The 27802-nt window shown below is 43.8% G+C and overlaps 1 protein-coding gene across 11 annotated transcripts; it reads left to right on the forward strand.

Moving 5' to 3' along the window:
* The first annotated feature begins 1337 nt into the window (after nucleotides 1–1337).
* On the forward strand, nucleotides 1338–27555 carry KLHL20 (kelch like family member 20). Of its 11 annotated transcripts, none has more exons than XM_075156783.1 (14): nucleotides 1349–1441; nucleotides 2383–2512; nucleotides 3486–3728; nucleotides 11072–11645; nucleotides 15954–16112; nucleotides 17280–17374; nucleotides 18575–18690; nucleotides 19068–19251; nucleotides 20448–20591; nucleotides 20794–20927; nucleotides 21537–21745; nucleotides 23440–23546; nucleotides 25622–25702; nucleotides 25787–27555. In XM_075156783.1, the coding sequence occupies exons 3-14, from the start codon at nucleotides 3706–3708 to the stop codon at nucleotides 25815–25817; spliced, it is 1857 nt and encodes a 618-aa protein (XP_075012884.1). In that variant the 5' UTR covers nucleotides 1349–1441; nucleotides 2383–2512; nucleotides 3486–3705; the 3' UTR covers nucleotides 25818–27555. The 11 variants fall into 11 exon arrangements, with proteins under 11 accessions (XP_075012888.1, XP_075012886.1, XP_075012884.1 ...); XM_075156790.1 differs by lacking the exon at nucleotides 1349–1441 and adding an exon at nucleotides 4451–4552 and having other exon boundaries at nucleotides 1531–2512; XM_075156787.1 differs by lacking the exon at nucleotides 2383–2512 and having other exon boundaries at nucleotides 1338–1441; nucleotides 3668–3728.
* Nucleotides 27556–27802: the final 247 nt, after the last annotated feature.

Here is a 27802-nt window from a genome sequence, read left to right on the forward strand (position 1 = left end):
CCAGAGGCCAAGCGCAATCCAAGCCATGCAGAGCAGCCACACGGTTTGCCAGGCCCCGTAAAGCAGCCAGGTCACGTCCACCTGGGCAAGGTAGTCCCAAAGCTGGCCCCGAGGGGAGGGCAGGTCAGAGGCCACGCTCACTGCGCCAACAGGCGGTTGCTTCTGGCCCTCAGGAGCGATGTGCATCCTGAACCTGACCCAGCGTTGGGGGCTGCGCAGGCCAATGCTGCTGGGCCATTCAGCGGTCACGCTTTCTGCAGCAATGGGCGGCTGCTTCAGGTCTTCAGGAAGGATTTCTATCCTGACTAAGACGCTGTTGCGGTGGAAAAAAAGGCCAATGCCACCGGAGAACAGAGACACCATGCAGAGCGCCACGGTGAAGCAGAGAACTGGGCTGAGCCCCATCGTGGTCTCTGCTGAGGAAAAAAATCTCGACGCACGAGCTGGCCTGGGCTGTCACCCTGAGCAGAGTTCAGGCAGTGACCACCACCAGGACAGAGTGACCACCCCGCGTGTCTGCGCTTGCAAGGCATGCTGATGTGACAAGTCACACCGGGCTGATGTCACACAAGGCTCTGTGATGTCACAAAGCCTTTCCCCGCTCGCCCGGCAGGCGATGAAGGCTGAGGCGGAGCTGGGGAGGACCTGCGTAGGCGCATTTTGAAGCCTGCTGCTCCCACTGCTGTGCCTGCCGGCGGACACTGAGCCCAGCAGTGGAGCGGGACTGTGTCCCGCGTGATTTGGGCTGTGCCCTGAACTTGACGGCGAGAAGGAGCTGTGCTCAGACTCCGTCCAGACTCCAGTGTGAGACGGTCCCGCCCAAAATCCTCTTGGGGGCAAAGTGGCAGCCACCGGGCGTCTCCCTGGGACGCGGGCACCCCCTGGGAACCTCACCGGGAGATGGGCACCCTGTGGGGATGCGGGGCCTTCTCCTGGAAGATGGGCACCCGCGGGGCGCCTCACAGCCATGGATGCCCATTCTCTGCCACCTGACTGGGACATGGGCTCCTATTGAGAAGGTCTCCTGGGCATGGGCGCTGCACTGGACACGGTCACGCCATGGGACACTGGCACGGTATCCGGCAGTCAGTGCCCCCTGACGGGGACTCTCCGTCAGGGACAGCCCAGCTGACATGGGCCCTGCCGGGACACGGCCATCTCTTGGGGTAGGCCGCAGGCCGGAGCAGGCCGCGCCAGGCCCTGCCCGTAGCGGGTCTGTGGCGGGCTCGGGGCCGCCGCCGTTGCCGCGGGAGGGCGGTGCGGGGTGGGCAGGGGCGGTGGCGGAAGGGGCGGGCGTGCGCGGCCCGCGGCGGCGGTGGTTGGCGGGGGCGTCGCGCGGGGCCGGACCTCTTCCTGCCGCTGAGGAGGCGCCCAGCGGGGTGGGCTCGGCTCGGCGCGGCTGCTGCGGGACCGCGGCTCGGCGGCGGACCTCGCGCCCGGCGTGAGTGAGCGCGGCGCGGGCCCTCCTGCGCCGTCTGGCAGGGGGGCGGCTTCCCGGGGCTGCGGGCGGCCGCCCGCTGCAGCGCGGGCGTGCCGGGTGGCCCCGTTGCTCCCGTCGGTGCGGTGTCGGCTCGGACGGGCTGCGTGCCCGGGTGCCGCCGGGGTGGCGGGGCAGGGCCGGCAGCGGCGTGTGTGGGGCAGCCCCGGGAGGCCGCCCGCCCGGGCGGGGCGCGCAGCGCGGCCTGGGCCCTCCGCTCCCGGGGCCGGTGGCGAGGCGGCGGCCTGGGGGAGCGTGCCCGGCTCCTCGGCTCGGCTCGGTCTCCTTCTCCGGGCCGGGGGCCCGCGCCCCTGCCGCCCGCCGCTTGCTGTCGTTTGGCGGCGTGCCCTGTCGCCGCGGGCTGCCGGCGTGAGGTCTTCAGGGGAAGGGGGCAGGAGGGGAACGGTGTTCGTCCCGGAGGAGCAGCCGCACGCCTCGGAGAACCTACTTGTGCCTGTGGGTGCTCGAGAGCCAGGGCCCCGTTTTGCTCAAAAACCGTCGTTTCACCTAGTTGCTGCCCCGCGGAGAACACTAAATCAAGAAACCTGGGCCAAAATGCTTCTTTTTCGCCACGACTTTCAATGTGGGTTTTAAGGGGATTAAATCTGATGCAATCGGGGGTCTAAGAATAGCATCGTCCACGTTTCCTAGCATGTGCAGAGTGCTCTGAACGGCTCTTGCGTGCGTTCCTGCACACGGGCAGTGTGGAGGTGCTGTTTTGCAGTGGGGCACCTGGAGTTCCCCGCGGTTGCAGGCAGCGAGGCTCGCTCTTCCCGGAAGCCCCTCGACGCTGGTGAGAGGAGCGGTGGCAGAGTGTGCTGGGGGAGAGGCTGGGCAGGCATAGCTCGGATTTAAATTGGTATGTGATACCCTAACCGGGAGGAATTAGCTTGCTTTATTTGCAGGAAAGTATGAACCTGAGTAATTTGCAGCGGTGGAAGACAGCAAGTCTGAGCTTATTCTTCATTAACTGGCAAACTGCTCCATTGGTGTTTCTGCAATAGTGTACCTGGAGAATGTTGCATATAAAATAAGGTGCTTGTTCACGTAGCCAAATAAAGCTATAAACATTTTGTAGTTTAATTTAAATTGTGCCCAAAATATTTTGTTATTGTTGGACGCAGGGCTTCAATCTGACAATTTCAGTCTTCCAAAAATTATTTCATTCTTCCTAAATTTAAGTTTTTCTATTTGAAATGCTACTTCTGTTTTTTTTAAGAGTTACTCAGTCTCATTCTGTCATTGCTTTTCCTATAGTTTAACTGGTTTCCTATTTATCACTCCACTCACTGGATTTCTCCCTCACTTCTGGATGGGAAGAAGTCTGTGACTATCAACATGGAAGCAGAACACCCTTCTGTTCTTTTAATACATGACAAAAAGTTAGGCTTACTGCTTTAAATAATGATTGAATAAATTTATTCCTAATTGCATAGTCATTAAAAATGAAATCGGCATGAGTGATGACCTTGTAAAAAGGGTTAATCTGCATTAGAATTAGAAGTTAGTGGTTGAATATTGAAGGCCTGTGCAGTTTGCAACTCTTATTCCTCTCAGAAAATGAGTATTTTCTGGAAGTGTAGTGGGCATCAGGCAGCATCATTAATCTTTAGAGATGTAGTACCATTATTAGCATCTCTCTTACCTCTGGGGCACATAGTTATCTTCAATTTCCAGACACAAGTTTTATCTTGTATCAAATTTTGGCTCTGCAGTGTAGCTGTTGAGCAGCGCTGTGCTGTTTGTTAGGTGCCAGCCTGCCTTAAATCTCTGGTAAATGTGTGAGGGAGAGATACCTCCTGGCTCTGAGCAAGGAGTGAGAGCAAGCACCATGTTACTTGAGATATTTTTTTCCTTTAGTAGAACAATTGTAAGGATTCAGGGAGGCAGACAGTTTACTGACTTTATGATATGTGTGTCCATTTGCCTAAAGAATCATTATGCAGCTGTGGTGAAATTACTTCTAATGATGATTATATTTTCTTCTGCTTTATTCTCTGCAATCCAGGCATCGTTAATCTAGGCTGTGAATTTTATAGCTGGATAAGAGCTTGAAGGCATATTAGTACCTGGACGTGGCCAGTTCTGTTGTCCTAGAGCCAGACTGAAGAGAGGGAAGAAGATTCGCTTGCTTCAGAATATCACCCCCCCCTTTTTTTTTTTTTCTTTTTTTTTTCCCTTTTGGATCAGGTCTTGAAGCATAGGGTGAAGGTTTCTCTTCACGGTGCATGGACGGAAAGCCAATGCGCAGGTAAGATATGAAAAACAATTATCCTTCTTTTACCCACGTATGATAAATCATGTGAGTTGGTTTCATAAGTGCCTGGACCATAAAATGTTGAGTTTTTTGGGGTTTTTGGGTTTTTTTTTTGGTTTTTTTAAAGGCCTGGTTAGGAGAATTAGAATATAAAGCATTCATCTTTAGTCCGTACTTAAATGTATTTAGTTTTCAATATTTACAAGACCAGATGTCTTTAAATGTATATGCTTTTAGGAAGACTACGGATGACAAGTTATCATAATTCTCCATCCCCCCTCCCTACTTCTCCCATTAACTATCATATTTAAAATCCAGTATTTAATTACTTAGGTATTCAAATTGTGTGAAATAAACTGCCTAGGAATAAATTGAAACTTGATTTCTAAGGGGCATTATTTTTCCCTTAACTAAGAGTTCAGTCCCTTTGATGGAGTGAGGTCTTGGATGAAAAGGAGGTTTCCTTTTCTAATTACGGATGCCAGCTGCTTCAATTCTAATGAGCTGAAGATGCAGCTGAAGTTTAATTCACGGGAGTTCTTGCTGTGGTTATGTCAGAAACATTATCTGTTATATAGAGAAAAAATTGTGACAGTAAATCAGCATGATGACAGATTGGCAAACAGGATTGTCTGCTAGTTCTAGTTAGTTTTCACTATCTGATAGCAATCCCATGGCAAAACTTAACAGCAGATACATTTCTGTATGTGGTACAGGCTGTGTGGAAGCTAAGTTTCCTGAAGTTCTACAGCTCTAAATGAAGTAAAGAGAACTCATGCAAATTGCCTTGTCTGTCTGCACTCTCCAGGATGTTGAAAGTAGGGAAACTTTTATTATGGATAATTCTCTAAACAGTCATGTAAGAGAAGGCAAGGAATTTTAAGCATGGATGAGTAGGTAGAGCATTTCTAGCTACAGCATTTGCAGAAACCATTAGCCTGGGTTCTGTGTGGTGGAAGGAGGTAAGAAATAGTCATTTAAACCCTGAAGAGTTGACACTATGTTGTTTAATTAAATGAACCCCTCAAGCGCAACAAAAAAAGGCTGTGCCGCTGCTTCAGTTAAGCTCATGAGTAAACCTTGGGACACAATGCTGGCATCACTGGGGCTATGTATTGTTCAATATTTTTGCCAAGGTAAGAAATGTGGTTTAGACAATGAGGAGCTGTATGTTACTTTTACAGTGAGTTCCTTTTTCTCCAAGACAGATTAAGTAGCAGATGAGCTCTCTTCCATCTTAGTCTTGCACAATCGAGACTGTTTAAATCTTAACCAACATAAAACTACAGCTTTTCAGGTTCTTATGTTGCACTCCATTTATCAAAATGTTTTTCCAAAATGACATAAAATTGGTGACTAGTTTGGCTTGTGTTCTTGTTTTCTCTCTACTTTATTTTTTTCTGTTCCTAATGGAAAAATTGAGGTTCTAAATTGATTTTTATGTCTGCTGTTTTCTGCGTCTCACATTGAGGCAGAGAATTAAAGTGCTGAAGTTTGTATGTCTTTTGTGGGTTTGTGGCCTTGGAATTGCTATCATGGAAGTTCTGTCTGCCACTCAAACTGGGTAGTTTTAGCAGTGGGCAACAGCACTGGGCTGAGGAAGTAGAGGTTTTCTATTGTGGTGCTGATCCTGGCCCTTCAGGCGTTTTCTTTTTTCTTTTTTTTTTTTTTTTTATTTGGATAATGGGTGCAGACCAGACCTTTCAGTACCTTTTGTTTTCCCTCCCTCTCTGACAAGCCAGGGTAGAGCATGGATAACACGTTTGACATATTTACGTGGCTTTACTTTTGAACTAACCTTTCAGCTGATCTCTGTGCCTAGATGTCTTGTATTGCTGCAGTCTAGCCTGACAAGCGTGGCTCTATCGTGGCCGGTGGACTTCAGTTCTTGAATGTGCTTGCGTGTTTTAAGAGCCTCTGTGTGGATTGTTAAAATTTGTTTGTTACTCTACTGTGTATCTTAGCAGAAAATGATAAAAGCTTCCTGATTGGATTTCAGGCTCACAGATCTTCCTATGAAGTCCAGCTAAGCAGATGACAGAGCACTGCCTTTTATCCTTTTACTCAGGTCTCTGCAGCCATTTAATACCATGCGAGAGTCCTGTTAGATATTGCAAGAAGAGGGGAGTGAGACTTGGTCAGTACTGTATTAGTAAACATGGTGAGTTGGTATCAAATGTCTACAGCATTCAGAGGATGGGAAGTACAATTTGAACAGAAAAGGCATTGGAGCTGTTCCTGTCAAGGTTATAGTAGAGAAGATACATTGATGTTCAAACAGGATTTATCATGCATTAGAAATGAAATGATAGTTGGGGCAGGCTGTTCTTTCTTGCTGTCGGGCAGCAGCAAGAGAACATTGTTTTGCTGAAGGTAAAAGCAAGGCAGAGGAGACCTCTCCAGGGAAGGGCATAGTCCCACAGTACCCGAGCAAGGACGGCAAAGCAGATCTGATGCCCAGGGTCAGCCAAGAGTCTGTTGCTCATCAGGCAAGTCTGCAGTGATGCGGAAGAGCTGAGGTCAAGCCAGGAAGCCAACGCAGCAGGTCGGTATTAGTGGGGTACATGGTCAGGTACAGGTGTGCCTTCACCATAGCTCAGGCCAGGCACGAGGGCTTGAGGAAAGTGGGGAGGCCCTCCCGGCTCTTTCTCACCCAGCTCTTTCCTGGCAGCCTGATCCCAGATTACAGCAGAGCTGTATCAGAGCTGGCTCGAGCACAGGCAGCAAGACCCCGCTGAGGGGGAGAGGCTGCAGATCCCGATGGTGCGCTTGGGACCCTCACATGCACTGAGGAAGTTGACAAATTGCTTGGACATAGCTCTTGCCCAAGACAAACTGCAAAAGGCTTAGGAAGGTTTTGGAAGGCTCAGGTAATGACCTCATCTTTCTGCGTATGGACATCCTTATTCTTGGTGAAACTGAGTTTTCTGGGTTTGGTCGGTGAAAATGAAACTAAACAATGTAAATAGGGACATATGCACCAGATCCTTGCTGTTCCCTGTTGAGTAATGTAAAATAATGCAGCCAGGTTTATCTGCTTGTTTTCATAACTCAACCTCATTGAGCACGTATACCTAAACCTTGCTGTCTAGGTAAGAAAAGGAGTCAGTGGCGTTTTTATTAATAATTAGACTTTTAGCTAACTAATTCCTAGAGTATTGATTGCCACAATTAAACATTTCCATTTACTTAGTCGGCAGTGTTGTGGTGGTCACTTCTGTTGCTGAAGGTACCACTTTTGGCTGGGCCAAATCAAAGATCTTTGTTCTAGCAGTTCTGTAACGCGTATAGGAAATATTTTCTTTGTGTACGCATTAAATTCGAAGCGAGGCGTTGACAGAAATCACTACCGGTTTGGTTTGTTTTCTTCATTTGCTACTGAAGTCCATTGCTGCTGAAATCCCCTAGAGCAATGTATGATTTTGGATTTCAGTTGATGTTTTCAGCCTGAGACTTGTTCTGTTTCATAGGCCTTAGGACAGCCTATTGTTTTCTGCCGAACTGTGTTAAAGCTTGCTTGTAATCTCATGCTAAAACATACATTATCTTAAACAAAAAATGCAAGCTACTCTGACTTGAAAGTTAAGGAGCTCTATGATGGTATCGGAGAGTATTCTTCTTAGATATGTATTATTAGATTTTTTTTTTTGAACTTTGGAAGAAGCTGCTGTAAGCTCTAAGAATGGATGTCTCATAGATTCCTCTGTTAATGCATAAAGTTTTGGGAACTGGCATAGCTGAATAAAATGGAGGCAGAGAAGCCTATTTATTTAGCTGACTTAGTGTTGGAGACTGCCTGTGTTCCCATTTGTGCTTTTCAGCAGCGTGCTACAAAAACTTATCCTTTGTCAGCCCTTTCTTAATCCCATTGTATTTGCTGATTTCCCTAGCCCTGCATTTTGGTGGAAGCTAATCTTAGCATATCTGCGTAGCTGAGTGTGAATCTTTTATCCTTGTATACACATTTCCTCTCCGATCCTCAACCTTCTTAATCACCCCGAGTATTCAGGAGCAGCTCTTGGCTTTGCGTGTGTGTGGGGGGGAGGCAGCTAGCCTGCCATGTGAGAATCAAGTGCTGCCTTCTGTCTTTCACACCTCTAAGCTACTGACTCATCATTTCATTCTCTATGCATATATATGCATAATGCACACATAATGCAGTTAAATTATTGTCCTCGTGGAGACACATGCCATCAGACAGTGTCCTTTTAATTCACACTTCTGTGCCTGTGTATAGCAGCAACCCACAGTGCTTAACATCAAGCATCTGGTTTGATCCAGTATGGAAATTCCCAAGCCCATTGATCACTAGCTTCTGCATTACCCAGAGATAAGTTATGGATGAATCAGGAGTGCTAATTTGATTATTACTCTTTTTTCCAGCCATTCAATTTTCTTTCATCATTAACCAGCAGTTTCTCTCCTGGAGAAAGGAGACTGGATACAATGCAGGCACTGAGTTAAACGCTGATGGGAACAATGCAGGAATGCCTCCAGTTCTTACTAACCAGACTTCTTTTCAGTTAGTTAATTTAAAGATGTGCTCAGCAGAGTCTAATTTGGGCAGAAAAATCCTGTTCTGCCCTGGCTAGAAAGTACTAGGACTACTGCCTAAATCTGGCCAACTAATCAGCGTAAGCTGGTTCACCCCATTACTCTGTATCAGCAAAGAGTCTTGGGTGGTAGGATTGACAAAGTACACTATATTCCTTGTGGTCGCATAGCCTTAATCTAATCTTTTTGTAGTTCGAACCTGTGCCGGTCCAAAAAGCTCTTTGAGATCTGCTTTAGGGTTGTTTTTAGTGGGAGTTGCCTTTGAGGAAAACCTACAGGCATAACAAAGGGGTTCTGCTTTCCAAAAAGAGGTCCTGTCGTGGACATAGACCATCTCTTGTGATCTGTAGTTCTGTGAAATGGGTTTTTATTTGAAGAATGCTTGTTCTGTGCTTAGATGCTTTGACTGACAGCCTGGTCAAGACAAAGGTCCAAAATTATTACAGTAGCATGTGTCTTAATAGGGCTCTTATTTTTTCTTTTTTCTCCCAGGGGTTGGTTTGACATAGCTTGAAACCCCTAATGCACGATAAAATACGTTTGGCTTGCTTAGCAAGAGTTAGATTCTACAGGGGCATTTTTGTCACCACCTTTCTTCATCACTTGGTAGAGGGATTAAATTACTTACCCTCTGGCCTTAGCTGCTAAGGACTATGGAAGTAAGCCAATTAGGTAAATTAATCTTTAGCCAAGGTTTCTGGGTATTTTTGTAGGGGTACCATTAAACTTAGTTTGCGTGTGCTGCTGTGAGGAGAGCTTAGCTGCATTGTTCATGAGGAACTTGGCAGAGCGTTGAAAATGGTTGTCAAACCCCACGAGGTAAATTTGGGTTGTGAGGGACAAGAGTGGGTGGAGGAGAGTGAGAGGCAGTATAACAGCAGAAGGATTTGTCAGAGGTGTCAGAAAAGGAGAAGGATGATGGATATAAAAAAGATGGAGTAGGGATAAAAAAACTCAAGGCATTTAAGGTGCAGAGGCTGAACAGGAGCAAGCAGCAAAACCCAGAGGGGAGACCCAGCTGGATCTGTGTAACTAAGATATGAGGAAGAGGTAATGGTCTGAAACATCTGAATATGATGATCAAGGAGAGGTGTGGAGGGAATGGGAAAACAGGCTAAGATAATTCAAACCGCTGCAAAGAGACTGGTTTCCCTGTGGTTAGAAAGTGCATTTCACATAATAATGAGAGGAAAAGATGTGAGTTATTTTTTTAATTCTTTCCTTCAAGCATGCTGCAAAATACATTGAGCAATGGCAAAGCGGAGTTAGATTTCTTTTTAACTCTTAGTGTGAACAAAGTGAGGTAGTGACAGCCCACAAATGCCAGTGTATCAGTGAAGCTGGTAATAGATGAGATGTATTGTGTCTTTCAGTATAACTCCAACAGCCAGTGCACTCACTGGATAATTCATAACCATCTGATATTTTGCTCAGTATGCTTTAATTGCTCTAAGTGATGGTTTTCTCTTGAAGTGGGAAGAGGCCATAATTTCCTGTATTTTCTTTATTTTTGCAGTAATTGGTATGTCACTGGTGCTGATGCATCTTTTTAATAATTGTTCATATAATATGTGGCAGAAATTCAAATATGCTCCAAACATGCAAAATGGCATCTCAGTTATGTGTGTGGTGCGTTTAGTGTGCACTGATCTGTTTGTTTAGTCTGATTGCTGAAAATAGAGTTGGGTTCATTTCTTCTTATTTAGCACTGATTTCAGTCATAACGTGACAGTGAAGCCTGGGGTGTAGGCAGATGTCTCTGGAAAGTGAGGTATGAGATGTGTCATCTTGGTCCATCCTTGCAGAACTGCAGAAGGGCTCGAGGCAATACTGCATTCCCGTTCTCTCGAGTTAGTAGCATACATGGCGCAAAGCGCGATCTGTCAGCATTGTCGTGCTGCCGTGCAGAGGGGTGTTGCACTTAAGCCGTGACAGAGCTGACATCTGCTCAGGGATGTGAGGGATAAAGGAAAGGTACCTGAACTTTCATAAGGAAGGATATCAGATAGCTAGAATGCTGCACATGGAGCTGGGAAGATAGTATCTTTTTCCTACTTTGTGCCAGAAACTTGGTTTATATATTCTTAAGTTGTTCCTCATCTCTAAAGTTACAATCTTGACTTTATTTTCTTCCTTTTTTGGTAGGCCGATAGTCGTGGATACTTTGATTGTTTTGACTTTTTCCTGATTGGTCTGATAATCCCGATTGCCCTCTGCAGTTCTTAGTCTGCCATTCTAGGGAGAGATTAACCTTCTTCTGAAACATGTCAGGGAAGGTAGATGAGCGACCCTATCAAAAATGTAGGGAGAAGAACAGAGAAGTTTGGTTAAATCATGCAACTGGAATTCTTTGCAGTGGAAACCATCTCCAGCTCTGTCAAAGAAAACTCAAGTGACAATGGGCAAGTCAGCTAACCTTCTCTGCTTTGAGTCACTCTTTATGAAATGGGGCTAATATTCCTCTACCATGCAAGGCTATTATGAGGTTCAGCTAATAAATATGTATGTGTAGTTGGATATTACAATGGTGTGTCATAGAAAGCATATAAAAATAGGTATAAATATAAGCCTGTTGCAAGTTGGGATTTGTTTACTTCTAGGTGCACTTTGGTTTGAGACGGATTCCTCTTTCACATGATCATGTGTTTGTTTCCACGTTCCACCATGGAGCTATGGGCACTGCTGGTTTTGCGCTCATAATCGGTGGGAGCCTAGAGCTTTGGCTGACAGCTGGTGATAGATTAGTTGATGATGGTCCTGTCTTATGGCTTCCTCCACTGCAGGTGTACCAGTACTCGACCAGGAGAGACCGGAATGGATGTGACTAGCCGTTGCACACTCGGAGATCCTAACAAACTGCCGGAAGGGGTGCCGCAGCCTGCTCGCATGCCCTACATCTCTGACAAGCACCCTCGACAAACTTTGGAAGTCATCAATCTTCTCCGGAAGCACCGGGAGTTGTGCGATGTGGTGCTAGTAGTCGGTGCGAAGAAGATCTACGCCCACAGGGTAATTTTGTCAGCCTGCAGCCCTTACTTCCGAGCCATGTTCACTGGGGAGCTGGCAGAGAGTCGGCAGACAGAAGTAGTGATCAGAGACATCGACGAAAGGGCCATGGAACTGCTGATTGACTTTGCGTACACCTCTCAGATCACAGTGGAAGAGGGAAATGTCCAGACCTTGTTGCCAGCTGCTTGCCTTCTCCAGCTGGCTGAGATCCAGGAGGCCTGCTGCGAGTTCCTTAAGAGACAGTTGGACCCTTCCAATTGCCTGGGCATCCGAGCTTTTGCTGACACTCACTCATGCCGTGAACTACTGAGGATTGCTGACAAGTTCACACAGCATAACTTCCAGGAGGTAAGAAGCTAGTATGCTGGAATCATGGTGTAAAACTTGTGAACGTGTCCTGTGAGAGCCTGGGCAACTCTCATTTTGTGCTTCTTTCCAAATCCTGCCTTTACATCTGCTGTGTGCCCTAATAGCGATGGGTATCAGCCGTTAGTTGTGGAAGAAAGAGGGAAGAGGTACTTGCAGGACTGTGTTGCACTAGTGGTTTGTATATGATCCACAGCATTTCTTCTCTTAGAGTTGTGTGGCGAGTGCTACGTGGAAGGCAAGGTTGCAGGCATAGTTGGAGTTTGGTATTATATCTGACATGGCTGCACGATGGTGTGACACTCCACTCCCCTTTCAGAAATGTTCTGGATTCTACAGGCTTGAAGGGGAGATGGGTGTTATCAATAGAACCAAGGAAAAAATTGGTGTTGAGTTTAGGGATTGGAAATGTGGGTGTATGGGGGAGCATACAGCTGCCTCAGTGGAGTCTTCAACTCCCTTGCTGTAGCAGAACTAGGGTTTAGCATCTATTATTCAGCAGAAGTTGTTTGAAAGTAATTCAAACGTGTAATTTTGTAGCTGACCTTTATAAACCCAAGTCTCTTTTCCTTTGTTAATTCTGCCTACATGATTTTTGGGGAAAAAAAATTGCCAGCAACTGGTTCAGGGAAGGATCAGCATAATAATTAAGGATTCTGTGAGCAATTGTCTGAGAAGAGTGGGTCTTTACTTAACTGTTACACCCAGATGCAGAAAGGAGCCCCACACTTTTAAGTGGTGTCTCCTGAGCCCTGGTTGGAAGGGCAAGAATTTGCCTATGTTTTGGAAGCAGCCACTCTCTAGGAGTGGGCTCAGCGTGAAGGTCTGTTCCCCTGCTAGAGAGATCCGTCTCTTGCCTTTTCAAGAAACTGCACTCTTCCAATCCTTGGAACGGGTAGCCTGCTGTGGAGAAAAGTCCTCTTTCCACCTGCTTCACAGGTAGATCCTTTCCGAAGGGAAAAACTCCCGTATCGACTCCTGATGCTAATTTAGTTTCCCCAGAGAAGTGGCAGTATGTAAGTGCTGTGATTGATTGCAGCTTGCTGACTTCTTTTTCCCTGCAGGAAATAAATTGGAATTGTATTAATTTCAGTCAGGTAGTACTTAAGAAAATTATGAGCAGAAGCAAACACAATTGAGCTTGACTGTTGGACACATTGAAGACAATACTTGGTATTTAACTCTAGACACATGATGTCAGTTTACTTTAGAAGTTGCAATTAAATACGTCTTCCTAACCATGAAGACTAGAAAATAGCATTTGCTGTTTAAGATGAGAGCTTGTTTTTTGTAGAACTTGGTGATTTCCCAAAAGCCCTGCCTTTTAGCTGGCCATTTCATGTGCTCTGTGCTTGCTCTGCATTTCTTTTCTTCTGCATTTTTTTTTTGGGAGCAGGATGGTAACCAGATGGTCGTTTATTTTCAATGCTTGGTAGTTTTAATGGTTAGAACTGTGCTTCTCTCGTTATTACGTGAGTAGGGCATGCTTACAAGCCTCTAAATAACTTTTTAACAGCATAACAATTTTGTTTTTAAATGTTTTAGCATTAATATATGCAGCTGGCTGTTAAGAGCTGCCTGCTATGGGGTTCTTTTCTTCTGCAGTCCCTGGAAGACAGCTTCCTGTCTTCCTGATCCCTGTTAAAGCACACAAAGGCAAAAGTTTTGGACTCAAGAAAACACTCTCCTCCTCAAAGATGATGCAAATTATAATTGACTTAACTGAATCACGGCTTCTGGAAAACAATTGCTTAGATTAGAGCACTCTTTCTTTGGCCTGGGCAGGTTTTGGTGTCCCTTTCAGTGCCCCGGGAATTTTGCAGCTCTTCATCCTTAGTGATCACTTCTTTCGCTTCCGCTGTTTCTCTGCAGACAATCTTAATGATGCTGTTTGTTGGGATTGTATTCTGTTCTACCATTATTTTCCATCTGGAGATTGGATTGGCAATCCCTAATGGAAGCCAGTGACTTGGCTACTTAATAATCCTCCACTGTGGAGTTTGAGAACTGATAAAAAAAAAATGCCCTCCTCTGCAGAGGCTGTATCGTCATCGTTCCTCCGAGCTGGCAAAAAGAAATGTGAGATGAGAATTTCCTGAATGGCAATGTAAAATATTAAGCACTAGGCATCAGGCCAACCCATGCAGTTACTTTGAATGCAGTCTGAATTGCTTCATGTCCTCTGCTGTGCTAACCTCTAGTTCTATTAATTTTTATGTGTATTGCTGCATTACATCATTAACTTCTTGGTAAAATGTTTTTCCAAGTTTTCCATTCCCCTCAATTTAATTTCTTGCCTAAAACCCCTAGTGAATCTTGTGCATGTAATGTGAAGTGGTTCTATTAACAGCTCCGCTGTACAAGAACAGTCTTTGTATTTTTTTGTTTGGTCTCTGACATCTGTGTGAAGGGAAAAAATATACTTAAGGATGAACAACTTGTACTTTCTATCAACAGACAAAAATTGCACTCCATATTGTATACTCTGACATTTATTCTATCTGTTTGTAAATGCAGTAATGCACATGAATACTGTAGAGGAAATGAAGCCCATCCAGTTCTTGTTTAGTAAGCAAGTCAGTCAAATAGACCATTAATATGAGTCAGATAATTATTAGTGACCTGATAATTAAGCCAAAATAAGCCAAAGCATTTTAAATAATTATTTGTTTTACTATGTAAACTAACAAGTTGCACAGTAGTAATAACTTGATTTGCCATCGATGCAGCTGGGTTTTCTGAGGGTGGAAGGGAGAGTCTGGATGACCATCCTTAACTCATAAATTTTCAGGGTCTGAGGCTGTATTTACAAACTGTCGGGGTAAAGTTTAGATACAAGCTAGTCTATGTAGAAGGGAGGGAGACTATGGAAAAATGCTGATAAAGATCTTTAATGATCAGCCCAGTTATTACTCTAAGGCTGAAGAAGTGTGTGAGCTATGGCTCTTACTGCCCCTGAAAGTCCACAGGATCCTAGACCAAAGGCTGGTAACTGATCTCACTGTCTGTTGTGTTCCTTTTAACTATATTTGCTGTTGTCAGTACTTGGCAATTTTTGTATATTCATTCAGTGCTCTTAATTAATTTCTTTAGGTAATTAAAAGGACTGCACAGCTGATTGCTGTTGAGATGATCATGTCAAAGAATGTATTTTTCTTTCATTTATGCTGCAAATCATAAAATAAGTCCTGGAATTCTAATGTGGTCGCAAATGATGAGGACAAGATGATATTCAGTTATTTTCTGTCACTGAACCTCTTGGACTATGGGCTACAGACTGGGAGTGCTTGTAGGGAAGCCGAGCTGGCAGTTATCAATCAAACCATTTCTTCAGTTCTCTTTATTTTGATTCCTGCATCTTTCCCATCTACCTGGCTTCAGTGCAGAAGACGTGGCTGTGCGAGAGCTCTGTAACCTCTCAAGGCAGTCGCAGGCTGACTCGCATGTGCTCTGTGGTGTGTTGTGTGAGCAGTCCTCCAGCGGCAGCTAAAGCCTCCCGAGAAACTCAGTTGCTATCTTGGGTACTGAAGGAATGAACATGTTTGCAGCTTGTCAGTGGCTTGAATTTCACAAGAGATCAGTCCTTAGGGCCTTAGGAGGCTCTGATTCCCTCTTAAGTGCTTCTGGACTTGTGCAAACTCTATGTATATATTTAGAGCAAATGAAAGAGGCAGAATCAAGTAAGTCCATCACCCTCTCCTGAAATATTTTCTGTTCTGCCACAAATTGGCATTCAGGAAGACTTTCCATGTTCTCTACAATGCCTCTGGTAACTTGTTTCTGAGACTCTTATTTTTGTGCTCTGTTTTGGATTTCCTGTGAATAGAGCCCCTCTATTCCGATACCACTTTTCAGTCACGTATTTATCACCTATGCGGCATTTTTAAATCTGCTTTATGTATTAAACAGGCAAACAAGGAGACTGATTTTAAAGAAGGGCTTTGCTTTTCCTAAATTTTGAAACCTGATCAGTGTGTTCTGTGGTTTAACCCTTTAAAAGTGTCCTACAAAAAACCTTTGTGTAAAATTCCCTTTCACTTGCATCCCCCTCTAAAGGTGTCTGTGTTGTGTTGCTAGGGACTGCATTCTGCTCTGTGCAGCAAACTTCATGTATGTTGATGTCAAAACAGTGATGGGTATTTGGCACTTCACTGGATCAGTCCATCAGACTCTAATTAAAGCGGACTGTATCCACTTCAGAGTTGCACTGAAGTGCTGGAGTGGTGAATGGCCATGGTGCTTTGGCCACTGTCCTTACTTTCTTTTTTTTTTTCCTTTCCATTTACCCAGGTAATGGAGAGTGAGGAGTTCATGCTGCTTCCTGCCAATCAGCTCATAGACATTATATCCAGTGATGAGTTAAATGTTCGCAGCGAAGAGCAGGTGTTCAATGCGGTGATGGCCTGGGTGAAATACAGCATTCAGGAAAGAAGACCCCAGCTACCACAGGTAATCTTGAGTGCAGTAACGTTCGAGACCGCTTTATCCAGGGGAAGAGTAATGAGGGCTGATATGGTGGTGCCACAGCAGTGTGACAGTTCTGAATGCATGCAAAGCCACAGTAATTCTCTCTGACTTCCACCTGTGCTAGGTGGCTTGCACTTTCCCTTCATCTAGGCTGGAAGGTGCAGTGCCTAGAGCCTTCAATAGGGGCTTTGTTGAATTGTTTCCAGGTAGGACTGGCCAAACTAGATCGTTCCAGTAGTCTGTCCAGACAAACCTGCCTGCATTGCTTTGAGTGTTGTATAAAAAACGCAGTGGATAAGAAAAAGCTTCTCTTTGTTTGCGGTGTATCTTTAAGCTCTGCTGTTTGATATGCCTCAGCCCTCATGATCTTATACTGGAGCTTGTCAGAATGGTTTTGTTGAAATACGATGCTTCATCTAAGCCAAGCCATTTCACAGAGAAGCACCCATTCTGACAAAGCTGTCAGCCGGAAAGCCTCTGAAGTCTCAGGCTTTCTGATCAAAAGAGGTAAGAGTTTGCCTGCCTCAGTGTTTCTGCTTTGGAAATAGACATTAAATGCAATTTTATTTAGTGGAAAGCTTTTGAAAATTGTTTTAAATAAACAAACCAAACCAGAAAAACTTGCTGTTCTCAAGGTAGCTCTTAATGCCCTTATAACTGTGTGCCTTTTTAGGCCCCTCTGTCTATACCTGCATGCGCCTCTAAATTCTAGGTCATTATGAAAGGCAATGTTACTTGTTATTGTTCATTTACTGCACAATACCAGTCACATTGAAGAGAGCTAAATGGTTGATGAAACTTCTAACTAAACTAGTATTTCTAGCAGATGTATTGACATCTGTAATTTTATAAAGGTTTACAATTGTGACCTTGTTTTCATCTGTTAATAGATCCAGTGGATTGTCTCCTTTCAAATACTGATTTTCTGCTGGGTATCTAAATTGATATATTGAAAAGGCAAAGGTGCTGCAAGATGAGCTGCATTTAACTAAAAAGCCAAGATTTGGATGTGTAAATGACTCTGCATGTTTGCCAGAGGAATTATCAACTCTTTATCAAAACTTACTAGCCACTATGGTTTTCCATTTGGCTTCTTGCATCTCTGTGGTTATATGTAGTTTACCATGTATGTTCTGGTTTGTGTTTCAGGTCCTGCAGCATGTCCGTCTACCGCTGCTGAGTCCCAAGTTTCTTGTGGGTACAGTGGGCTCTGATCCACTTATTAAGAGCGATGAGGAATGCCGGTAAATCTCCTCACTGATTTACAGAATTGGATTTCGATGTATTTGGGTGCCTTATTTGCATCTGTTCTCTAAAACTGTGCTGATTTGTCACTGGTAAATGGATGATAGCTCACAATTTCCTCTTTTGCAATTGGGAGGAGAAATGATGCAAGAAAGCATGTTTTCTATTTATATAATAGTCAACAGTGTGCTCTGGAAGTGTTTTTGTTCTTTCAAGTTTTCAGTGAAATAGCAAACTTTGAGTGCACAGTCTGACTGTTGGTAAAATACCCTTCAGTGTATAGTTTTCCATTTCGCCTTTTTTGTTTCTTTAGTCATGGCCTTTCATTACAGCTTACCACTTGCATGGCATTCATGATCTCATTATGACTTAAAGTAGTTTCTCTATGTAAAAAATCTGTACTTTGATAACTGAATTGGACTCTGGGATTAGTGTCTGCTATTTCCCACAATGCTAGTGCAGGGAAACTTATTTCCTTCTCTCACGGTATGAGTCTCACCTTTCTAGCTCTTTGGAGTTCTGTATCATCTATAAAGCACGCAATTTTTGTGCTTAATGCAAAAAAGTTCAGGGGATAGGCTAAACTGTTCTCTTCCTGAATAAGTGTTCATAGTGGGGGAATTCCACATTTGTAGAGGGAAGGAGGACTTTTTTTTCTTTTTTGGTTTGTTCAAGGGTTTGGAATATTAGGATTAGTCCAGATGAAAAGTCATGAATGGATGGACAGTGTGAGCTGGCCAGAGCGGATGGAGAAAATATTCATCAGAAGGGTACTATCTCCATCTATTGGTCATGTGTGTGTGATGTATTTGTGTGCTTTTCAACTCCTGATTTGTTCTTAGACAAAACAACTGATTGTTAAGTTTTAGCTTGAGGCAGTCTGGGTTTTTCTTTTCTGCATAGTGAGCTTGACAAATCTCTTGTCACAGTTTTTTATCAGTCTTTATAGCAAGCAATATCTATTATTAACTCTGGCCAAATATTGATACCGGTCTACAGCTGTCACTGTGTAAATGACTTGTAAACAAGCGATGAGTATTTAGGTGACAGTGTACATTTTAACTAGATCTGTTCACACACTTACATGATGAAGTGCATGACTAGTGCTGGCTGCTCTTGCCATCCGTTTTGATTCATACCTTCTCCTGAGACTGCTATCAGGTGAACTTTGGGGATTAATATTTTCCTGTCTTGCACAGGGATCTAGTGGATGAAGCTAAAAACTATCTGCTGTTGCCGCAAGAGCGGCCACTGATGCAAGGACCAAGAACTAGACCGCGCAAACCCATACGCTGTGGAGAAGTGCTCTTTGCAGGTATGTATAGCTCCTACGGGCTTAGGTCAGGAGATTCAAGTCTGGGTTTTCTGGTGATAGAGCTTCCATAAGGCAAGTCTTTACAACATATTTCTGAAGTGACCTGTGCACTAATGTTTGGAGATTTGAGTTAACTTGCACTTTTTTACTTGTGTGATTTCTTTGGTGCTATGAATGCCACAGTACTTCCAAACTTATGCTAATCCTCTTGAAAATCATATTCTGTCTTCTAACTATAATCCTCAGAATGAGTAACTCGGAGGTGGGTCTACTGGGTTAAGGCTGACAAAGTCCGGAGGGATTATTTGTACCAGGCACACATACAGTACGTGAGCTCAGTGCGTTATGATGCTATTTCTTGTGTTTGGTTCCTACAGTGGGGGGCTGGTGTAGCGGGGATGCAATTTCCAGTGTTGAGCGCTATGACCCTCAAACCAATGAGTGGCGGATGGTGGCTTCCATGAGCAAAAGACGCTGTGGCGTTGGAGTCAGTGTTCTGGATGATCTCCTCTATGCTGTGGGAGGCCATGATGGTTCCTCTTATCTTAACAGTGTAGAAAGGTAGGTCTCCATAAGGCCAATGTGCAAAATGTTAACTCTGAATGTTTAAAACTGGGTGCAACCTCTTAAAAACGAGTTCATTTTGCCAGCTGTGTTCTTGTTCTGCTGAAAACGTGAAATTTATATTACATGTTATCTGCATTTCCTCCTCCCTTGCATACCCCTTCAGTATTGTGTTGGTTTACTGCTGAACTAGGCCTTCATGCATAACAGGTTGTGTCATGTTATCCCCAGCTTAATGAGACAAGACATAGCCTTTGGTATAAAGAAGGCATATGTAAGAGATGGGTCTGGGTGTAATTGATGGGAGGAGTGATGATCCTGGTTAAGCTTCTTTGCAATTGCGGGTTTGTTTTTAGCATTATTGTGGAAGGTGAGGTTACAGTAGCATTTCTTAGATGTTGAGGGGAAGATCCTGGAATTTTATTGTGGAGTGGTAACTAGAGAATTAAGAAACCTTGGCACTTATACAGAAGAAGGAAAATAGGTCAGTTTTAGACCTGTGAAAGACATAAATCAAACAAGCTTTGCCAGGCTTCCTGTTTCTGGGAGCTGCATATGGCAATCCCCATGCCTGAAAGCCATATGACTCAAGCACTCCTAGTACTCTAAATCTTGGCCCTGTAACAAATCCAATGAGCTATACAAATATCTCCTTTCTCCTCAAGCCTCCCCGTCTTCCCACGTATATCCTTGCATACTCCCAGCTTCCCACGTCATGACTCTAGCCTTGCATCTCCCATGTCCTGGACTCTTCTGCTATGCACCACATCTCCTTGTCTCTGGATTTCCAAGTCCATCTGGTTCCTTCATCTTTTATCTTGAAGTGCAGGTTCCAGTGCTGGCTGAGTTCTTGTGTGAACTGCAGAGAACATACAGCAGAGTAACTCTGGCTGCTGCTTTTTGCATCGATGCAAGTTACCACATGTCAGCCAGTCCCTGGTAACCTGCTGTCTTATGAACCTGAACCTTTGATCTTCAGTTTGAATCATCTCAAGCTGTAGTTTGAACATCCCTGGAATAACATGTATTTGGATGCATTATATCACTTCAGGGGCTTTATCCAACTTACAAATAGCTGTGTTGCAGTTTAAGCTCAAGACAGGCAAGTTTCACTGCCTTAGTAGTTCCCAAGCACGGGGGAGTCTGAAGCATACCTCGTCAAGCAATTTGTGCTGTTTGGTGTGTTTTTCTAGGTATGATCCGAAGACCAATCAGTGGAGCAGTGATGTGGCCCCCACCAGCACCTGCAGGACCAGTGTTGGAGTAGCAGTTCTTGGAGGCTACCTCTACGCTGTGGGTGGCCAGGATGGTGTCTCTTGTCTCAACATTGTGGAAAGGTACTTTTTAATTTACAAAAACAAAGGTACAGGGAGAAGAGGGTCTCTTAGAAAGTGCAGTTGATGCAGGTGAGCTGGAGAGGAGGTAAGTACTGTACAAATCTTACGAGGATTTTTGTTTGGAGAGAATAAGGTCAGTGTTCCTGCCCCTTTGTGAAGATGTTGACACTTCACTAAGCTTTGGTGTTTATTCTTTTGCCAGGTATGATCCCAAAGAAAACAAATGGACTCGAGTGGCTTCCATGAGCACCAGGCGCCTGGGAGTTGCAGTGGCTGTGCTAGGGGGCTTCCTCTATGCTGTGGGAGGCTCTGATGGCACTTCTCCTCTCAATACTGGTATGCCTTTTGCTGTCCCTTATTGCAATCAGTGCTTGTCATTGTCCTGTTTGGCCTTAGTGTCCTCAGATGACTGTTGAATAAATTAGTCATCAGTTTGCTGTGTTTTTTCTCCTTTAAATGTGATTTTTACCATACGGTAATTCACTCTCTAGACTTGTGAGCCCCTATTACCTGGTTGTGTGTGGTTTTTTTCTTTCTCAGTGCTGCATTTGGCAGTGTGTCCTGAATAAAATACTTTGATCGTTTGCGTAACAGTTGCAAGCACATCTTTTTTCCTGCAGTAGCCCTTTTCTGCTGTAGGAAGGAAGGTGCCAAAGATAAAACTACTGCAAGACAGTAATGCAGGTCAGTTTGTAGCGTTGCCAGCTCCCTCTTGAGTGAAGATGCTGAATGAGATTGACTGTGTAGGACTGGAGAGAGAATAGCAAGCCCTCTATAGAAGAAAAGCATTAGAGTGAGAGATAACAAAGTGGTTCATCCTATTTTTGGCATGTAGAAATTGCAGTGTCTTTACAGACTGAGCAATACTTTGGATGCAGGTTCAAAAGTGCTAACCCCCACTGCCTGCCAACCTTGTTGTCCAAAGACGTGTCATTTCCTCTGCAGTGGAACGCTACAATCCCCAGGAGAACCGCTGGCACACAATTGCACCCATGGGGACGAGGAGGAAGCACCTGGGCTGTGCTGTATACCAAGACATGATATATGCTGTGGGAGGCAGAGACGATACGACAGAGCTCAGTAGTGCTGAGAGATACAACCCTCGAACCAACCAGTGGTCTCCTGTTGTGGCCATGACATCCCGCCGAAGTGGAGTGAGTTTGGCTTGAATTGCTTGCTTATACTATACATAATCACGCGGTGAGAGCACAGGGTAGTGTCATCTTGGGAGGTTTCTCTCTTGCTTCCTCTGTACCTTCACCTCTCTTCTTCTGTGAGGGGAAAGGTTTGCAAAAAGTCAAAGCTCTTTAGTAAGACTAGAGAATGAAGTGGTAGTCATGTCATGCCGTAGACAGCTGTTTAATATGCCTGAGGATGGGGAAATGGAGTCACTTGAGGGTCTTTTTTAATAGTTTTGGTCCCTTATACAGAGTCAACTAATTTAGGCCTGAAACAGAAGAGTTATTTAGTTTTTTACTTGGCAATGTAGCCATACTTGGCATGAGATATTATTAGAGAACAGTATCAAAATTAATACCTGGGTCTCATCCTGCAATGCACTTTGGATGAATTAGGAGGTGAATGTACCTACTTGCCCAGAGGAAAGAGCTGGGAATCTGGGCAAGCATGTGTTTAGATACAAACTTCCAGCGAAGTCTTTTTCATTGCCTTGAGATGTGTGGGAACAGGGTTTCTGGGCTTTCACTTAGAATGTTGCCTGTCTTCACCGAATCCTGTGAATATGGGGAGTGACAGCATGTTCTCATCAACTGCTAATCTTCCTGCTTTCTGTAGACATGTGAAGAAAAGATTAACATAGTGTTTTAAGCAGTCATCGTGTTTAGGCAGATGCAAATGTTATGAATATTTATCATTGGATACTGGATTATATAGTAAAGAGTGGATTAATTCTGTCTGTATGTTAGTATTTCAGTGGCTGGTGAGGCAAGTATGAATCATAATTTGAGCAACTACTGGTTTTGGAGGCAGAGAATACGTATTTATTTCCATCCTCAAAGCATATAGTACACTGTCCCAACACTCTCCTTTTTAGTTACTGATCAGGCATTGACTTTTCATGAGCTGCTTCTATATTTGCTTTCTGTAGAAACTGCTAAACAGATGCATCTGCATCTACAGCCTTCCTGAGTTTTCTAACTTCCTCAAAGCCAAAACAAGGACCACTTTACATTGTGTTCTTGTCGTCCTTTTTGTGTTATGCCACGAGTTGTTTTCACTGGAAGTGATCTTCCTAAACCACAGAACTGTTTGAGATCTCGGTGATTTTGTGCTTCAGCAGAAAGACAAAATAGAAAGGCTGGAGGCCAAGGTGCTTACAGACGGTCCAAGCCCCAGCCCAAGAGGAACGGGCCAGGGGTGTACATATGGTTCTCCTAGTTTAAGCAAGTGTTTGAGGCTGTAGGTTGGTAGATACTCTGGTGCATGCATCTCGCGCTTCGTGAAGAATTTCAGTCCAGGACGTAAACCTTTATCAGCCAAAACTTTTTAGGTTCTCATGTATCTATTATCATGCAAGCAGTTATAGTTCTTGTAGCTGGTAATAAGGGGAACCTTCTGCTTTTTCTTTAAGAGAGTCTCTATTTTGAGATATATATTTAACTTTCCATGTCTCATTATTTTTTAGGCTATTTTATTTGTCCTTCACTGTTCCCTGCCCCCCCCCCCCCCCAAAAAAAAAAAAACAAACCCCAAACCTCTACTTTAGACTGTGTTTCACCAAACATGGTTATTAAATCCGTAGTATTTTCCTTTTAACCTTTCTGGTCAGGACCTGTCTTTTCGGGACATCCCAGCTAAATAGCTACTACCTGTGATGGTTGTTTTGCAGGTTGGCCTCGCAGTTGTGAATGGACAGCTGATGGCAGTGGGGGGTTTTGATGGCACAACGTACTTGAAGACCATTGAGGTGTTTGATCCAGATGCTAACACATGGAGGTAACTGTTAAGTTTGTGAAACAATCAAATAGCGATCTCCAGCCATAGCTGCTGCCAGGAGCTGACCCAGCCAAATTAGAAATGTGATGTACACCATAGCGAAGAACTGGGGTGTGGTAGCCAGCATAATGTTCACATTGTGGCTTGCATGAAAGTGTAAGAAAGGGAATCACATTTTGAAAAATACCCCAATATGCCATTTACCTATGGCATCCCATGTCTATGACTATGGGAGTAGTAGGCAGTTGAGAAACATTTTCTTGCAGATTTCTGCTTGAATTCCAGCCATTGACTCCATTTTAAGTAAAATGGGGAGTGAGTTTTCCATAGTTTTTCCCATCTGAATATCCAACAGATTTAACCAACACTTAATGAATAAAGTCTCATTGCATCTTCTGCAGGTAGGAAAATGGTGTATAGGTAGGTTATCGAGACCCAGAGAAAATAAATGATTTAGCAGGCTTGTTGGGTAGCAAGCAAAATGTCATACCAAAACCAAGTTTGATTTTTAAGTGCTGCTTTTGAACCTAACAAAAATGGACCACATTGAGAAAGATATACCCCTTCTGTTTATTTTGGGCTGAGACTCTTCTGCTTCCCAATAAAACGAAGCTTGCCCTTAGCAGAAGGAGCTCATAGTCGTGATGTAGAATTCGGCCTACTCATTTTTTGCTTGCAAGCTGAGGCTCTGATTTCCAGATTCTTTTGGAGGAGCTGAAACAGAACACTTTGAGCATATGATGTTCTTCCCCTTTAAATCTGCAAGACGGCAATTAGAAGAATTTCATCTGATTTACAAGCTGAGAGAAATAATATGAAATTGCCAATCAAAAAATGCGTACTGAGCAGAAAGGCTGTTTTTCCTATTTCTTTTCTAGTCATAACTACACTTGAAAGCAATTGCCTGTGTATTTATTCCCAAATCTAATTAGTATTAAATTCCAAGCTCCTATCTGTATTCTTGCTGCTTTAGTAATCTGGCAGGGGTGGGGAGTAGAAACAAATTAATGTCCTTATTTCTTCCAGCCTAGCAATACTAGTAGATTAATCCTTTCCCTATGAGATAAGCTGTCATAAGAAGCAGTGGAGGAACTTCCCCTTGTTTGTTGAGTTATGGACAATGCCTTCTGAACTGCTGAGAAAACCAGTCGTGTAGAGAGTAATACCTACTTTGTATTCCTTAGCTGAATGGTTTCAGCTACTTCCAGTGACAGTAACAGTAACAAGATGTCTAGAGTTAGGAGTTACTGCCTGGGCTAGCATTCACAGAAGTTTAGGAGGTCGTTCAAGGTATTAGCTCGTGGGTTTTTTTCTCCCACTGCATTCAATATCGCTGATCAACATCTGAGGTCTTCTCTTTCTTTTGCTTGCTGAACTTCTTGCTCTGTGAAGGATATTTTTATTTGTGTAGCCTGACCGAGAAATGCTTCCGATGCAATTTGGATTTAACAAATTGCATTGGTAGGAGTTGTTTGAAGAACTTGCTTCTCCTGTTTCTGCCAGCAGACTTCAGTGGCACAGAGGGGAATATGCAGCTGAAGTGAGTAGGATGCTGGAGTCTATAGGGATCAGATTTCCATATGAAATGCAGGCACCATTTCAGTAACATATTTTGGAGAAACAGATGGTGCTTGGGATGTGTTATATCTTGGTTGGATCAGCTGAATTTAGGGTATTAGAAATATAAAAGAAATTAGTTGAATTGTGAGTAGCAAACCTATCCTTGCTCTTGTGTTACCCAAAATGTAGCCCAAGGTCAGCTATAGCCTGCAGAGTTCTTTTCTGTCTTGCACATTACCAGACAGGGAGAAAGCAAGTGATTACCTGAGTAACAGAAAACTGCGGTGTCAAAATGAAGAAGCAGTTTCTGTTTTGAGAGAGAAAGGCATGAGCGGATACAGCTGTTTACCTTGGACATGTATAAAATGACTGCTACCCAACTTACTTGTCATGGTCTGCTTTAACCAGAGGTTAACAATGGTGTAATTGTGCTTACAAGGGCTGGTTCAGTTTTTCCCATGGTAGCTCCATGAAGGAGCTGAACCGGTGTGACCACTGAAACCTTGTCTTTGCAGGTTGTATGGTGGGATGAACTATCGGCGGCTGGGAGGAGGAGTAGGTGTTATCAAAATGACGCACTGTGAATCCCATATATGGTAAGCATCAAGAGGGAGGGAGACCCCTTGGTTCTCATTCCTAGAAAAACTGAAGAGACTTGTTGACACTGGACCTCTTTGCAGCTCTAGTATGAACGGTCTAGATCCAATGTAACTCTTTGCCGGTGACTCTTTCCATGGAATTATAAAAATGACTTCTGTGAGAGTGTGCCCAATGGGAGACCACGTTGTCAGACTCCAGGGAACCACTGGACAAAAGTAGAAGTGTTGCTTATGTCCGTATTTTTTCTAAATAGTCTACATTTTTGAATAAACCAAACTGTAAAAGTTATTGTAGCGTAAACAATGCTGATGTAGATACCACGTGCTATACTGGGAGTCTGGCAAGGAGGAGGGTTTCCTGCTTTGCCTCCAGCTGTGAGCAGTGGATGTGGCAGCTGTGTGGTGAGCGAAAGAGGAAAGTGATACAGAAAACATTGCTTTTGCCTTATTTACAGAGAGCTTCAAAAAAAGTACTTGACCTGCAAGGTGCCACCTTTGCACAGAAGCTTTTCTGTGCACAGAGTATATTTATTTTTTCATTTAATTTGTATCATGTATTTTCTTTGTATCGCTCACAGCGATAATTCCAGCTTTTTATATACATATATATGTGTGCATATATATATATGTATTTTATATATATATGTATATGTGCGATTTGAGTTTTGACAAGCTGGTGGTTAGGGCAGGGCTATGTCCTGCCAGCTATTGTGGTTCCAACCCTTGTGGTATGTTTTAGGGTCTCTTAGAGTACAGGAGAGCTATGAGGATGGGTGCCCTGAGTATCTTTTCAGTCTTGCTGGAGGCAAGCAGAACTGGAACTCTCATCTCTCGACTGAATCAGTGAAGTGCCCAAAAAGGGTGAGAGTGAAAAGGATTTCAAATGATGCCTTTTTACTGTACAGTGTATGGTACAAAAGTTCAGCTTTTGTCTCTCCCCTCCCCTGTATGTGAACCCAGAAACAACTGGTTGTTGCTTACTTATAAAAACCTTTTCTCACATTGCCTGCTAGATATCAGTTCCTGTCTGAAGCTGGGATGCAGGTATCATCTCTTAATTCTGACTAGCCTAGATCGACACCCGCTTCTCAGGTTCTGGCTAGAATGGCAGACCCGCAATCAGCTCCTGCTGAAAAAAGCTTAGACCAGCATCATCTTAACTGCCCTCCTGCCTCTTGTCTGTGTCTTTAGAATTCCTCTTGTAAAACACTGACCATGATGAGATGGTACCCTCCCTTTTAGTGATTTTTATGCACTTTGCCCCTGTGTGTTTAGAGCAGGGAAAGGTATGAGGCTCATTAAAGAGTTTGGAGAGGAGGGACTGTTTGCTGGCACTGTGAGTAACTGTCGCGTTTCAGTGACTGCGGAGGCACCCAGGGGTGGGGGGAGAGGAAGGAGGAACTCTAGACTCAAAGGTTCTGATACGTTTGTACTGTAATTTCTATCTAGTATGAAAGAATGACCTTTTGCACCCGATATAACTTTGGACCTTACTAAATCTGATTTTAAAAGAGGACTGTGAATTCTTGAGATGAAAAAGGCAGTGCTGATATCTTAAGTTCTTTAACTTCATAGTTTGATTCATATAACTCAGCATTTTAATGTGCTTGAATATAGTAAAAATTACACTACATTACATTACAGTAATAAATGGGTCATTAAAACTTTTTTAAAAGCCCCCTTTCCCCTAAAGGTCGGTATTCTTGTGTTTACATATGAAGATCATTTGCACCTTTACAAGGAAAACAAGTATTCTGTAAACAAATGTTTACATCTATCATTTATGCTTTTTTCTAGCATGAGTAACTTGTATAAATAGTGCTATCTTAATAAATTTCTTCTATGCTGTTCTTTGTTTGTTCCTTTGGGTGAAAGCAGTGAACTATGCTTTTGTATAGTTTGTGTGGACATAGATGCTGGGTTTTTTTTTTCAGATACCAGTCCAAGTAAAACTGGCTTAAAACTCTGCTGTTTGGTGTTAGCTTCAATTGCTTAAAAGCACATAATTCAGAACCAGCTTTTTCTGGAAGAAAGTATCTGCGCTATCTGGCTAAATCTAGCTTTGTTCACTTAGCCTGCATTGATAACTGCAGTTAT

This window comes from Calonectris borealis, chromosome 8, assembly GCF_964195595.1.
Source record: "Calonectris borealis chromosome 8, bCalBor7.hap1.2, whole genome shotgun sequence".
Taxonomy (NCBI): domain Eukaryota; kingdom Metazoa; phylum Chordata; class Aves; order Procellariiformes; family Procellariidae; genus Calonectris; species Calonectris borealis.